The sequence below is a fragment of the Hyposmocoma kahamanoa genome, unplaced genomic scaffold, assembly GCF_003589595.1.
Source record: "Hyposmocoma kahamanoa isolate Upper Pololo Valley unplaced genomic scaffold, ASM358959v1 81, whole genome shotgun sequence".
Lineage (NCBI taxonomy): Eukaryota > Metazoa > Arthropoda > Insecta > Lepidoptera > Cosmopterigidae > Hyposmocoma > Hyposmocoma kahamanoa.
The window spans coordinates 776,237-792,548 of NW_020654080.1; the positions used below are offsets into that span (position 1 = coordinate 776,237).

At 37.3% G+C, this 16,312-nt stretch overlaps 1 protein-coding gene across 1 annotated transcript in view; it reads left to right on the forward strand.

Moving 5' to 3' along the window:
• The window catches only part of LOC113234011 (frizzled-2-like), a 30,440-nt gene that overhangs the window by 11,736 nt on the left and 2,392 nt on the right, over positions 1-16,312 (forward strand). Inside the window, exons 2-3 of the mRNA XM_026469239.1 lie at positions 15,734-15,924; positions 16,008-16,306. Of these exons, the coding sequence (XP_026325024.1) occupies positions 15,760-15,924; positions 16,008-16,306 (464 nt within the window). The 5' untranslated portion in view covers positions 15,734-15,759. The remainder of the gene's footprint in view (positions 1-15,733; positions 15,925-16,007; positions 16,307-16,312) is intronic.

Consider the following 16,312-nt stretch of genomic DNA (forward strand, 5'->3'; position numbering starts at 1 on the left):
GGAAACGGGGGCGCTACTTTTACAATCGGGGGCACCAAATTCACTAAGTGCGCTCCTGGCAATTCATTGTAATAAAACAAATAAAAAGCACCTGCGATATTATATTGTTTGGCGAAGTTTAGAAATCATGTTGAATTTATGGAGAAAGTGCCGGTAGCATCGATAACTCAAAAGCTGTACAGAAGGTGAAATTTAACCCAGAAAGAGGACACAATAAGATCGTGGCTATTCGAGATAAATTGCTAGAACACTGGACAAACACGTCATGCCTGGGGAAAGAAAAAGGAAGAAATCTTAATAAAATGTGTAATCAATAACATATTTCTATCAAGATATCACGTTTCATTGTTCATCGTGAAGCTTAAGTGGTAAAGAGTTAAAAGTGTCATGTCTATAATACGAAAAATTATGTTAAGGAAATTGAAAATGAAGTCAACAAAATATGTATGTGAAATGTTACATGGTAAATGTCTCAGGTTTATTTTTAGTTTAGTTCAGTGCGATCAACAAACTGCCAGTCGTGTTGATCTAAGCATTAAATAACATCAATTTGTGTTGTAAACAAATTTTTAGGAACATTGAGCTTTTATTGCAATAAAAAATCTTTGATCAAGCAACATAAAAAACAGACGCACGACTTTATAATGGTGCTGATTTGTAAGGTACAGAAAGTAGCTCCTGGTGTCCCGATTTGCGCGAGACGTCCCGATTTCCAGAAGTCCTAAGACGCAACTGGCGTTCCTTTCTATTGGTATTTGTTTATTAATGTTAACTGTTTATTTTCGGGATTTGTGTTAAATTTACGTCACATTTTTACTGACACAAACTACTCAAATAATTCTAACCTAATGTTTAAGACTGTAATTTGAATTTGAGCCCCGACATAGACGCATTTTTTTTCATGATACACAAATGACGGGCGAACAAGTCGAAATGATCGCCTGCTGGAAATGAATGAATCGCAAAGATCTGAGGGGCATTCACCAGCTCCCTTACCCTTAAAAATCGGAACGCAGTAATGCTGTCATTACTGCTTGGTGGCAGAAATAGGCAAGGCAGTACTTCCCTGGAAGAACTCTTTCACAAGGAGCTCTACTGATCCATAGTCTTTATTCGTATTTTGACAAATCACACCTGGAACTCTATTTAAAATAGTTAATTTGAATTATATCAAATTCCAAGAGTGTCATCAAGTATAGTCACGGGTCACATTTTTTTTCAACCAGGTAAAATACGTTATTAAACTTTTAATTGTCTCTATTATGGTATTTATTCCAGTAAACAATTATCTAACGACAGCGTATACACATTTTATTTTGTATGGCAAATTGTACAGCGCCTCTAGCGGTCTGTGAATGGTGAATGTACGTAATAATCAACAAACAATATGTACTTTTTATATATTAATATGATGTAACTCGTACACGTTTACGAGTACGTAATCGCAGGCACAGCTAGTTATTCAATAAACATAAATAAGTAGTGTTTTGGAAATAAAAACGTAAGCGAAACGAAGATTCTCAAAAAGAAGCTTTCTGCCGCACGTCGAATCAATTAGAATTTTAGAACGGTAGTAAAATGCACAGGAATGGCGACATTTGGCCTTTTAGCTCGTAAATAACGATTTTACAAGGGATTTTAAAGTCAAGAGAATGTAGCGGTTTTATCGCGATATGACCTTCTTGGCTCGTTTGGGACATATTGAGGTTTATTATGACGACCTATCTTTGTATGTCATTAACGCTGAAGATTGATTCTCTCACCATCGGAGCCGGATTTTTTTATTCCAAGTGACGGAACGTCTGAGGCGTGGGGCTGGTGCGGTGCCACTCAGAGCTGTAAACCACAAAAAATTGAGACGCCCTGCCACTGCACCCGTCACCCTGGGCCATGAGTTGAAAAGTCACACGTGCCTGTAATTTCACCTGCACCCTTTACCCTTCAAAACCGGAACACAAGACATTATTGCTTGGCGGCTGAAATAGATAAGGTAGCAGTACGTCTCTGCACGAACTCTTTCATAAAGAGCTCGACTGCTACTCTATTGATCGCGAAAACCTAAGAACTATGTATATACATTTCATTTTCATAAATGTACTGCCGAATACTCATGATATGGATACAAACCATAACATAATTTTTCTGAAGACAACTGATCACCTTCAGTTACGAGTACATGCCATTGGTTGGTGCTCGGAAGGACAAAAAAATCTTTATTACCAGCTGTGGTCTCCGATATTTTTTGTGTAAAAAGCCGTAAGGAGACGTAAAAACGTATAGGTATTATTTACGACCCGTCGGGGAGGGGAGCGGGGCGCAACTCGTAAAACATGCGCGGGCGCCTTTACGACTCACGCTTCCTGGATGCTAGTTGCACCTTCCAGGTTTCGACTACTACTGTTCTAATTTCTGCGTTTCCTTGTGCTAAAGTTACGCGCAGTTTATGAAATAGATCTAGAATCACCGTAATGAATCGTTTTTTTGGAAACTTAACGGTGCTTTTTGTTCAGTTTAATTACAAATATGAAACCACGTACGCATTGATAAATTTGTCATCTATAGGTACATATATTAAGTAAGAAATGCAAAATGTACATTTATAGCTATGGATGAGCGGTGCCTCCTGACACAGGCTTGATGAGCTTAATAGGAGGTACCAAGAAATATTTATATGGCCTACATTTATTTCTCTCGTGAGTTTGGGTGTAATTTGTGGTTTTCTCTGTGTGTGGCACCTGCGCTACAGGATTCCCCTAGTGCGGGTTACGAGAGTGTGCGTTATTATTATTAATAAACATTTACATATTACAACTTACAATAACAGTACTTATAACTAAACATGTAAGTTTTTGCCATATAAGGGTTAAATCGATCACCGGCCAAAAGTAAGGTTCGGAATTTGGACCACAACAGCTTTGGGCGGTGTCTCCAAATAGTAACCAGAGCTGTTAGAAATTTAGATTCAGTCTTATTGAACACGTCAACAGCGCTATTTAAGTTTCGATCAAAACTAAGGCGTCAAATATAGTCCCGGATATAATTCTGCATGAATTGTCTGACATCAAGGTATTTACTTCTCTTTTTACCGCGTTGATTTCATTTGCAGTAAATATGAAAGCCAAATTCAATTACGCATATGAATAGTCCACTATTACACAGCCGCCTCACTCATTTGCATCTATTACCCCTTACACCTATATAACTACCCACTGAAATTCAAATTATCATTTTGCTGGAATCTCATAATAATTAGGTATGACCTAAGTCTAATTTTATTCATAATTTTACGATGTCGACTTGTTTTTTATTCGGATTCTACAAGACAACTACAACTATGTGTTTCTTGGGCCATTTTTGTACAATAAATTAAACGCCAAATTGGCCTTATATTATTTTTTTACATAAAGGTTAAGAAAATTCCACAAGAATTCCTTCAAAACATATCCTACGATGGTACAGAGAATTTATTAATTATCCCAAAATAAATGTTGTCTAATTTAGCCGTATAGGTACATGATTTGCATTGTATTGTTTAGTCATTGTTATATACCTATATAATTAGTACTTTGTACCTGAAATACAGGATTCTCCTAGTTCAGGTATACGTTTTATATTTTACTTTGATACGCATAATTAGTCTTAAATTATTCCTTTGTACAATAAATTATTCAATAAATAATTTCTTATTATTATTAACTTTATGACCTTATATTTAATCAAACGTTATGTTCCCAATTCTGACTAGTGTTAGGCTGATTTTCCAACACAGTGTATTTTCGGCAGAGCATTTCACATCTTAGACCGTAGCTCACGTCAATCTGTATTCATATATAAAAAAGACAGACATACAACGATTAGAGGTGACTGTTCGCTTTTGAAAGCTGAGTAGGATTCCACGTCAAGAATGTCAGACAGCGAGAAGATAAATGATATGTCGCACCCTAGGTATAATAAGGTTAGGCCACATCTGCAAAATGACAACATTTCGGACCCCCAAGTCTGCTAATTTTAAATCATCTCAACTCAGGCAGGATACAAACATTTGATATTCTGCTAAAAGTTAAGTCGTGACTTGCCAGTGGCTAACCACCGAGCTACTCAGCTGCCATATCGATGGCGTGGTCAACTAATTTTTTGACATAAAGATACCAAAAAAACCGACCTCAAAAGTACGCGGAATTATATCTATTTTATTGAAACCGGTTACCGTAAAGTGCGCGAAGCCGGATTCCTCCTCTAGTTTGCCACTCTTAGAATATATTTTCAAGTTTAAATGGGATCGATATTGAGGTACCCTCTTTCCAACAAAAAATAATCATCAAAATCGGTTCACGAATGCCAGAATTATCGCATACAAAAAATAACAGTCAAATTGAGAACCTCCACCTTTTTTTGAAGTCGGCTAAAAATAAATTTAATTTGAAAAGTAAATTGTTGCTTAAACGAGGTATAATTTAAGATTTAGTAAGGCATTATCGATTGTCAATGCTTGAAAGAATGAATGAATGCCATCGATGCCAAACTACTAACACTCTATTGAAATTCAACTGCCGTTGCAACGAAATATTAGCATAATAGCAAATATTATGATAACTGTAATATAATCTCAGAAGAGTATGGAATCACAATGACCTTGAATGAATGAATTGGAGTCCAGAAGAGGAGTTTAAAGATTCTACGAACTAAATCAGTCGACAGCTTTTTTACGTTTAAATAGGAGTTATAAAATTTGACATTTACGTGAATTTTATATAAAGTTCGTACCTATTATTTTTACGACTTTCATGTGACATAATCTCAGTACAGAGTACTAAAAAAACCGACCTCAAAAATACGTGGAATTACGTCTATTTGCCAAGCTTAATTGAAGTATCCCCTAGTTCGCCACTATACGGGACTTGACACAGGAAATAATAAAAATCGGTCAAATCACTACTCAAAGTATATTGAGTAGTGATTTGAGAGAAAAACGCCTTGAATTGGAGAATATTTAGGCGCTATTTATAAAAATGAATCTTCATGCGTGAACAGCCACCCTTAGAGGTGCATGATTTTCTTCAAAATGAAATGGGACCACTTTGGAGGTACCCTCCTTCCAACAAAAAAAGAATCATTCACATGCACTTCTGACGTATGTCAAAAAATTAATAGACGTTTTATTTTACATGAGTATTAACAGAGTGATGATCAAATAAACTTGTTTTATGATACAATATAAAGCATAGATTGACATCGGGTTATTCAGAAACCACAGCCCACAGATCTTACGCCGCATCAGTGGTCTTTTTTTTGGTCGTGTTGAATTCGCTGTAATAGAGACACTTACCGCCGCCGGCTCACACTCGTATTATGAAAATTTATCTCGTCTATCCTCTTGCATTCATTCTCTCTGCATGACAGAACTACCTAATAGAATTTAGTTGTGCTGCAATGAGTTCACCACGTTGAATTCGTTGGCGACAAAATATTCCTATGACAAATTGCACAGCGCCCTAGAGCTTTAAAGAAGAAGTAAAATGTATTATTTTTTCGTTATACTGTAAATTCATATTCCGTCTGTTTAAGTCGTTCTACATTCTGTATAGTAGATATACGAAGTAATATTTCAATTTGGGCGCGGCAGTTGCCGACTTGTGGCCATAAAGTCAGCGTATTGATTGCAAACATTCCTGGCTCGTTACTGCAGCGGTAGCAGCCTACGATTCCACGTGCGCGTCGTTGTATGCAAGTATTTTCATTACTAGATTAACGACAGATTTTTGTGGTACAAGAATATAGAAATCGCGTGGACAGTTAGTCACCACAATTTAAGGGCCTTCCCATGTTCTCCAAGAGTTTATATTATTATTATATTATGGTCAATCTCGGAATTATAACATTGCATTGTTTGACATTACTCACTTCAACATTTTACCACACAGGCTCATGAAGCATGAGTTTAATCCTAAAAAAGAGGGATCAACATCGTTATACTTACAAATGGTTTAAACATTTTTGCGTTTTAATTTTTTTTTTTTTTTTTTTTTTTTTCAAATATTGGCAATTGCACTCTTGTGGCGTCGAAGCTTTAAGGTCTCGATAATCGCAGAATAGTGGTCTGCTTGTTGGTTTTCTTTCCGATACGTTTCGATCAGAGTTCTAACTAAAAATTCACGCTTCACCCTAACTTCATTAATTTGCCACTCATTCGCAAAGAAACTCTTTGCTTCTGTCTTCTAATTTCAAAATCGCCACCGTAAAGATAAAACGATTTCCCGCGATCAGAAAATTATACTACCGAAAAAAAATTCAGGAAAAATGTCAGTAAATTACACTATTGAAGAAAAATTAGGAAAAAATGTCAGGAAATTAAATTATTGAAGAAAAATTATGTATCTAACATCTGGCAGTATGGCTAGTTAGACGTAGCCTGTCCCGAATCACGAAAAATTTTACTACTACCGCTCTGCCGGCTTTTGTTTCCCGACAGCTACAATTGGATAAATAGACATTTACTAGACAGATTCGTAACACCGTCGTCGTGGAGTATCACTTAAGGTTGTCGACAAGCCTTCATCCATTTTACTCTTGAGGTTCCTCCTTGAGCGCTATCGAGTAACGAAATGGTAGCCGTGAAGACACTGGGCGCGTATTTTGTAATTTTATCGAACAATTTAATATACCTATTTAATTTAACAGAGGTCGGGCGTGTGTCACTTGCTTATTAAGCGCGGATTTGGACGATTGCTCAGTTCGCCACGACACATTAAAAACAAAATGTTTATGCAAAGTATGACTCCAGCCAGTCGCACCAAACTCGTAATGTATAAGCTTTTAAATAGTTGGCTATGGGCCAGCCGATCGCCGGCCGGGCGTCAACCCAGCTCGCCCGATTGCGATTCGAACCATTACACGTTACCACTAACACCCAACTATGCCTTATTAGAATAAAACTTGTGGCTTTGGTTGACTCCGCATAAAAGTGAAAGTGTTGAATCTCTCTCTCTCTCTCACTTTGGAAAATATATATAGTAAAATTGAAAATATACACCGATTACTATACGGTGTGAAAACACGATTCCTACCGATTTAAGAAATATTTATCTCTCATAAGAATTATTACAAAATTCACGTACATGACAAATTTCACATTCGTATTAGCCAAAAATTCGGGCTTTATAGCGTACCCTCACAAACACTTAGCTTATTTTGTAATGTAACTCACTTATAAATTACAAAAGACATAAATTAGTACAAAAACAAAAATTAAATTAAATTCACTAAGACTACAATTTTGTATACTATCGCATAAGAAAGTAGTGTGATGATCAATTCTAATTTTTAAAATTCTACATAGGGTATAAATTTATTCTGTTTCCAAACTTAACAGATATAGGACTGCGTGCATCTGGAAGCGACATTGATTTTTTTTGACATATCGGCGCTATTGATGTATGTTATTATATTTATTAAAATTTTTATAAAAAATTTTGTTTATTACTAGCTGCTACCCGCGACTTCGTTCAACTTTTTAATATTGTATAATTATAGTAAAAATTATGGTTATATTTCATACTACGTTTTATTTTTATAATAGGTTATGGTTATAGTAGGTTATGTTTTTGAGCAATATTTTTAATTTAGGTTTAGTGGTTTTTACTTTGGTTAAATAGTTTTCAGTTTTTATAGTCTTTTATTTATTTTACCTTGATGAATGAAAATTATGGGTTATATAGTGATGTAGAAGTTTTTTAAAGGTGAACATTGATTTAGCTTGTTTTATATCCTTTGGTAGTTTATTATATAATTGAGCACCTTCGTACATAATGTTCTTTTTGCCGTAATTTGTTCTTGGTACATGTAGTTTTAAATCATTTGTGCTTCGAAGAATTTTATTTTGTGTTTGATGTTTTTTAGTAAAGCTTATTTGTATGTGTATGTCTTTTGTTAATATTTTCCGAATCAAGATGCAATTTTTATATACGTAGGTTTTAATTACAGACATTATTCTTGTATTTTTATAAATCATTTCTGTAGGTGCAAGATAGTCATAATTAAATAATCTCTTAATTAGTTTGTTTTGCGCTATTTGCACCATATTCAGGTTTGTTTTAGCGGCAGTGTCCCACACTTCTACGAGGTAGTCAATATGGGGTTTCACTAGAGAGTTATATATACTATATTGTACTCGTATCGGGAGACATCTTACTAAACCGCGTAACATTCCCGTAAGGGACAGCAACTTTGTTTAAATTTTTTGTAACTGCGGTTTCCATGTCATGTTACTGTCTACTATACGGCCAAGGTACTTTTCTTGCTATACTCTATTTATAGGTAAAGTATTTATTGTTAGTGGTAGGTACTGGGGTATTTTGTTTGTTTTTGCAGAAAAAAAGATGTAGTTGGTTTTTTTAATATTGATTGTGAGGAGATTGGCATGAAACCAGGCATTAAGAACATTCAAATCATTCTGGGCGTTAGATATAATGGATTCCAACGAATTTTCAAAATAGAACAAACCGGTATCGTCTGCGTATAATGTCACATCATCTTTTAGGCTTATTTCGGTTATGTTATTGATATAGATAAGGAAAAGCAATGGTCCTAAAATTGATCCTTGTGGAACGCCATAAGTTATAGTCTGTGACTTACTTTGTATGTTACCAATTTTAACAATTTGTTTCGGTTATATAGGTATGACTCCTAACAATTCCTCCAGAAAAAAAAACAAACTTACCTCCAAATATTACAGGAACCGCTGTATTCAATAGGTCCTTTACATACGCATAGACACACACATAGACAACCACAAATTACACCCTAACTCACGAGAAAAATAAATGTAGACCATACAAATATTTTTCCCAGCTCAGGAAGCGAACCTGGGACCTCTGCGTGGCAGTCATCGTGGCATGTTGACCGTTCGGCCACAGAGGCAGTCAAATTGAATTCGAGATGAGGTATATCTCTTCCGTGATCTGTAACAAATACGTCAGGGGACCGTGAGCTTACTTTACACTATAGAGAGTGTATTTTATTTATAAAAAGCAAATGTTAACATATCGTGCAATGAATTTGACACGTTTCAAAACCTACGCAACCGCTACGATACCATTTTAAGTATGAGCACAATTGACTCTAAAAAACACGAGTTTTTGGAATTAGTACAAATTAGTAACTAATAGACCGTTGTAACAGACGCAGAACTTATTTTTTTATAATACTGAGTGGCGGGACGGACGCTCAGTTTAAATCATAAAGATCACTGCCATTGCGCCTGGCACCCTGAGACAATAAGTTAACAAGTCCCATATGCCTGTAATTTCACATTCCCTGGTCGAACTCAAGAAGTTCTACCGCTACAAAATTTTATTTTACTGCTACTAATTTATTTAAGCAAAAGCAAAAGCAAAGATTGTTGTCCATCCAGAAAGAAATCCATTATGTGAGAATGTTTTCAATAAATGAATTACCATAAAATAATACAAAAAGTGGACGTCAACGAAATAATAACTGAAAATAGCTATGACCAAATCAGGTAAGTATGTACAAAATCCGTCGTGTATGTCCTTGGAACGATACAGGAAAATTAATAAATTATTTATTCCCATTGATATTTACTTCCTATTCTGCATGTAGGTTACACTAAAAAGTATGTTAGGTACGGTGAGCCACGCGTAAAGAAATGCAGTGTAGAAACTGACAGTTTGTGTAGCACTACATGGGACTGAGTGTACAAAATCCTCAATATTAATAAAACTTAAAGGAAGTAAGACCAACCGCCCACGTGAACGACTCACCTCTCACCTAGGTTCGAACTAACACTAAACATAAAGACTGCGTCTCAAGAACTATAAAGTGTGCGGAAACAACTCAATTATAGTTAAAGCGAAATTATAGGTAAAGTTAAGAGTACTGCGCGTGCGCACAGTGCGGATAACACGTCTGCGCAGTAACACTGAGTTATTGGTTTACTAGTTCCTGTTAACCAGAGCTTGTATAGTGTAGGGGCTCAGTTGTTATGAGTTCGGTAATAATAAAATAAAATCGTCTACTGCGAGTATTTTTCCCGACTATACATATAATATAAATAGCTAAGCTTAAGTGGAGGTGGGAGGCACTTAGCTAGAAAGGACGATGGAAGATGGACGAAAGCCGTTACTGAATGGTGGCCAAGAGACGCAAAAAGACCAAGAGGCATGCCACCCACCCGATGGATTGATGAAATCAAGGCCATAGTTGGAAACCACTGGACACGACTCGCAAGGGACCGGAAAGAATGGCGCAATAGAAAAGAGGCCTATACTCAGCAGTGGGTGCAAACAGGCAGAAATGATGATGATACATATATAAATAAAACTTTTAAAAAAAGACCGCAAGGTCCGCTTTCGCTGCGCTACAGTAGCCTCCTCTACGACAACTGAAACGCATAAGATGGAGATCTCGTCAAAACGAGTATAATGAGCCCAAACACAATAAACTACTGTACACTGTTGAGGAGGTCCTCTCATCTCTCTGCCATTTCCATCATGAAATCAGGTCATCATAACATTTTATTTTCGTTCTAATTGCATGTTTTGACGGCCTTCGTGGTCGAGTCGCTTGTACACCGGTATTCATGGTATAGAAAACTAACTTTTCTATATTGTCTCAGGTCTGGGTGTTTGTGGTACCGTCGTTGTTTTCGATTTCAATAACACAAATGCTTTAACTACTTACTTTTGGATCAGAGCAACGTATGCGATGTTGTGTGTCAAGTTTTGCCTTGGTAGCCTATTGGTTTGTCCTACTGCCTCTCAAGCAGAGGGTCGTAGGTTCGAATCCAGCCTCGCACCTGAGAGGTACTCGGAATTTATGTGTGAAATTTAATTTAAAATTTACCGTGTGTTTTCGGTGAAGAAAACCATCGTGATGAAACTAGACTACTACTGAGAGGAAACCCATGCCCGGCAGTGGAACGTATAAGTGGGTTGACGATGATGATGATTCCAAGTTTTATTGAAATCCAATTAAACTGGATTCACCGCCTAATTCGCCTCTCTTATAGGTGTAATATGTTATTCGAATTTGAATAGGGCCTCTAACCTAACCTCTTTACAATAAAAATAGCGTTACATACACACAAAAACAAAAATACGTTTATTCTTTTTCAATGTCGGTTAATATATATATACACCAATTAGCAAAGTGAATTTCCGTACAAACGAGTTAAAATTATTTCTTTTCTAGTCTTAATCTTGCCGCAGAGCAATTGTCGCCGCCTGCGCTGCGACCCGAACCCCTGTTCCTCGTTAAAGCAAGCAAGACTCACGTTGAAACGCATTGTTTATTATGAAACAAGAGAAATGCACCTTAATCCCCAGTAGTCTGTAATTATTCACGTCTCACATCCTGCGCGTGCCATTGCAGTGCGCTGCATCGTTTATACTTATTAGTTTTGCGTGTTTTAGAGCTGTTAGAGCTGTTAGAGCTGTTGTGTGTGTCTCGTAGTCGGGTGACTACGAGAAAATTTTCCACTCATTAAGGGTGAATTTCACTTTCCGAATTTCAATGGCACTTTTTGAGTGATTTTTGTAAAACCCTTTTTTCTTTTGGTTTTAAGGTCTTAAACGTACAAATAAGTGCAAGCAATGTCAATAATTATAAAATCACAGAAATATTTTAGTTAAATACGACAAAAAAGATATTTTAGGTCACACGAATGAGATTGCAGTAACACGAATGATTTTCTCATAAACATAAATAAGAAAGACGGCACAGTAATGAGGAATTATTATTACAACACACATTTTATCATTCACAAAAAAACATTTAACATGTAAAAATTTTAATATAAATTCTTGTATCAAAATCCTCATCATCCGTGTAAGACCATCTATCTATCTACATGTAATTAGTAAATAAATCTAAATAAGTATTTTGTTAATATCATATAAACTTTGTTGTATATCAATATATCATCATCACCACCATCAACATCATCATCATGATCACGATTATCATCAGCATCATTACCATTCACATCATCATCACAATCTTCGTCATCATCACTACTATCATCATCGTCCCACCGTCATCACCACACACTATCACTCTCTAATTGTTATATTTATTTTAACATTTCAAGTAACTGTTTGGCTTAAAGTAACTATTCGACTTAAAAGTAGACAAGAATGAGAGCGACAATAATGATATTTGGATACATTTTTAGTTGTCAAGTGTGTAAAATATGCTGGACCGTTATAAAAGTGCATCGATTTTAAGTTTCCTTTGTCTAATTGATGTACAATAAAGTTTATAAAACTATTACATAATACTTATTTAGATAGATTGCTTTACATGAATGAGAACGATTTAGTCGCTAGCGCTGAAATTGGTATTTAAGTCGATTTTTTGCTACAACGGAGATGCACAGGTTCCTTCACTGTATACACTCCAATCCTACAGGAGCCCCTTCTCACGTGTGCGAAGGGTGAAGGCGATGCGATATGAACTTTTGTTATTAGGATGCTTTTAATTGAATTGACACTAATGATAAGAAAAATTGAAACACATTTTGTATTCCCAAGAAAACATGTTTGTTTATAATAAATTGGAAAGTTACGGTATGTATTCGACGTATAAGTTATTAGAGTTTATCCTCGATGGGAAATATTGCGATTTCCACGAGTGTTAAATTTTTTTCTTCTTTTCTTAAAATTAGGCGACGTGAAACGGGCTCCAATGAATGAAAAATTGTCCATTTTTTAATTTTTATTATTACCCTGACGTAGTAAAGTAGTCTTTTTATGTGTAATACAGAGTAAGTAAGCAAGCAATCATATTACATAAATAATGTTTAGCATTCATGTAATAACATAAAAGTTATGGAAAGGGACATATTTTTGGAGGTTATCTGAAAACGACCCTTAAACGCTCTTGTTACAAAAGAAATAATTGATCGCAAAACACAAGCAGGATTTTAATAACGCACACACTCAACATAGCCCCGCACTAGGGGAACCCTGTGTTGCGGGTGCCATGGACAGACATAAACAACCACAAATTGTACCCAAACTCACGAGAGAAATAAATGTAGACCATACAAATTCTCACAGCCCGGGAATCGAACCTGGGAGCTCTGCGTGACAGTCCGGCATGGTAACCGTTCGGCCACTGAGGCAGTTTTTATTATTTTAACAAATAGGAGCGACATAGTTGCGCTGAGCTGCTTGACAAACAAAAAATGCCATTTACAGAAGGTTTAGAACTTTAGTAAAAACAAAAAGTTTACACTCAAGTTTTTTCTGATACCAAGTGACAGGATGGACAAATCGTGCGTTTCGTGGTGCGACACGCCTGTCCATAGCAGTTTTAGTGCCACTTTTAAATCGTCATGTCACCCTGAGACATAATTTGACAAGTCCCAAGAGCCTGTAATTTCACCAGCACTCTTAACCCTTCAAAACCGGAACGCATTAATGTCCACATTACTATTTGGCAGCAGAAATTGCAGCTTATTTGTATCTATGATATTTAATATAATATTATTGCAAATGTGAACAGAAGTCTATTTACAAAGAGCAACCCTTAGATTTTCGTACTCATTCGTCTCAGGGCAATCTGCCTTACGAATGAGTATATTATCAAATTGACGATTTCAAGTGTAATGTACTTACCTCAGAAATAAAAATATGTGACTGAGTTCGTGCCGGTTAATAAAAGATTATTTTCCATAATATTCTTAAATTAGGTAACTTTTAAGAATTATAGTTCTACGAGTGTTCCCAGTGTTGTTAAAGCTTTACAACCTTATTGTATGAGCTTGTACGGTCAGTTCAATACCGAGAAGTCTCGTTTTACACGGTATTGTTTATTTAGTGGCCACGAATGAGATCCAGCTCGAATCGCATTTTGTGTTTCTCTCACGCATTCAGCATTGCATGCTAGAACAGGTTTTATACTTGCGAGCTAGAACGATACGCCCTTTGCGGATAGTTTCTGCTAAATTAATTATAATAATCGAAATAGCAACGCACCCGCACCGCATGTTGAAGAATTACAACGTTGCATCATTCATTATGGTATAGAGATTTATAGAAAAGTGATTCTGCATAAACTAAAATAACCTAATGTGTGTACATTTTATTCTTTGTAATATCGAAATGTTTTCGATTTAGCGTGGAAAAGAATTATACGAACGGTTATGAATCAAATTAGGTACGTACAAATTTTTAAACACGGTTCACTTTTGAAAATTGTTATGATTCGCTTGATTGTGTTAACTCGAACTTTTAAGAATCAAGTTACTCTACCGCGTTGAAATTTCCGCCGTCTTCTCCAGCAGCATCATCTAAAACGAAACCAGAGTCTATTTTACGATTAGTTTCGTAACGTTACAGTTTAATTAACTGAACAAACAGAGTAACCACAAGCTATCAAACGAAACACCTAATTTAATTTTAACCATCGGCCGTCGGTCGGCGTCGTGCCGGCCACGTGTCGATATCGTGTGTCGTTAAAAGCGCATTAACTGAGCGTCGCAGGCGCACCACGCTGTCATAGATTAGACAGTTTATTTTAGTCTACTTTTAGGCTGAATTCAAATACACCAGTAGGAACTGGTATATCTGGATTCACTAATATACCCAGTGTGGGCTTTAGCGACTTCAACAATGTAACCTGCTATTTTACTGGTGCCGTTGCTTACGTGCTTTGAATCGTAAAGTTGTATAATGTGTAATTTTCGTCACAAACTAATTAATTAAGGAACCAACCAAATAAACAACAAAACGCATAAAAGAATTAGTTAAACACTTCGAAGGATAATTGACTATCACTAACAAACTCATCAAATCGAAATAGGTACATATACACTAACATTCCGTGTCTTGACGCAAGAATTTTACATCCAAACAAAGCTCCCAGAGACAACACTACATTAGGCATTAACGATTTCTAAACTGCCACATCTGTCGTTTAACCACGCGGGCTAATCTTCGGTCTATATTTACGCGGGCGTGTTCGCCCGAAATAAATAGAAACTATTTAACTGAACGTCGGGTGAACCTGTACCTCCGGAAACTTTTCCTCCTTTTTTGTCTCAGATGCTTGGGATACTGCATGTCTTCTTTTAGCACAAAGTTATGTGTGATATGTCCTTAAGAAGACGGATTTATCATGTCCGTTTCCTTTCAATGGAAAATAAATGCAAAGTTTAAAGTGCTTCGAGTTTTTTAAGTTCTCTGAATAGAACATGAAAGTGTAATAAATAATGTAACCTACTTCGAAATTAAAACATCTTTAGTACAAAAGCATTCACTGGACCCTTGTTGTCTCTCGTCCACGTGTGTCTACTTCATAATAAGTACCTATCGCTAAATGAACAATACGCAATCATCCAATAAGTAATTTTCGAAACATTCGCGGTATAAATCTGCGTATCACATTCCCAATATTACGTTATCTATCGTTATCACCCCAATAACTGCGGACAGTAGCCCCTGAACAAGTCGATAACCGACCTAGTGCTGTAAAATTTACAGCTACAATGTTTAGCTAGCAAATACTAAGGAGTCCATCTATAATGGGGTTAAAAAATATTTATTGCCAGGTTGTTGTAACGTCAGATGCTAAATTTTATTGCGGCAATACAATACTTTAAGATTGTTCAACTAATTTCACTAATTCGTGAATGGTGGCTTATCAGCGGACATATTTTCAAGAAACTGACGACGTATCTCAGGACTCACAGACAATTACGCGTTCGTTCCAGATGCGGTAATTATAAAAGCTAGCAACATGTGGCGTGCGGCGCTGACGGCGGTCGCGCTGGTCAGCTGCGCGAGCGCGATCGAGCCGCGCTGCGAAGAGATCACCATCCCCATGTGTCGCGGCATCGGGTACAATCTCACGTCCTTCCCTAACGGTCTCGACCACGACACGCAAGAGGAGGCCGGACTCGAGGTCGGTATCGTTCCCGCGCAGACGTCGCGGCGTCGACCCCCCGACAAGCACCCGCGCTGACCCCGCCGCGTCGTCGGTTCCAGGTCCACCAGTACTGGCCCCTCGTCGAGATCAAGTGCTCGGCGGACCTGAAGTTCTTCCTGTGCTCCGTGTACACGCCCATCTGCATCGAGGACTACGCCAAGCCGCTGCCGGCGTGCCGCAGCGTGTGCGAGCGCGCGCGCGCCGGCTGCGCGCCGCTGATGCAGAAGTACGGCTTCCAGTGGCCCGAGCGCATGGCGTGCGAGAGGCTGCCGCGCCTGGGGGACCCCGACCACCTGTGCATGGAGGAGCCCGAGCGCGCGCAGGAGCCCGAGCCGCCGCGCCCGCCGCCGCGCCGGCCGCACAA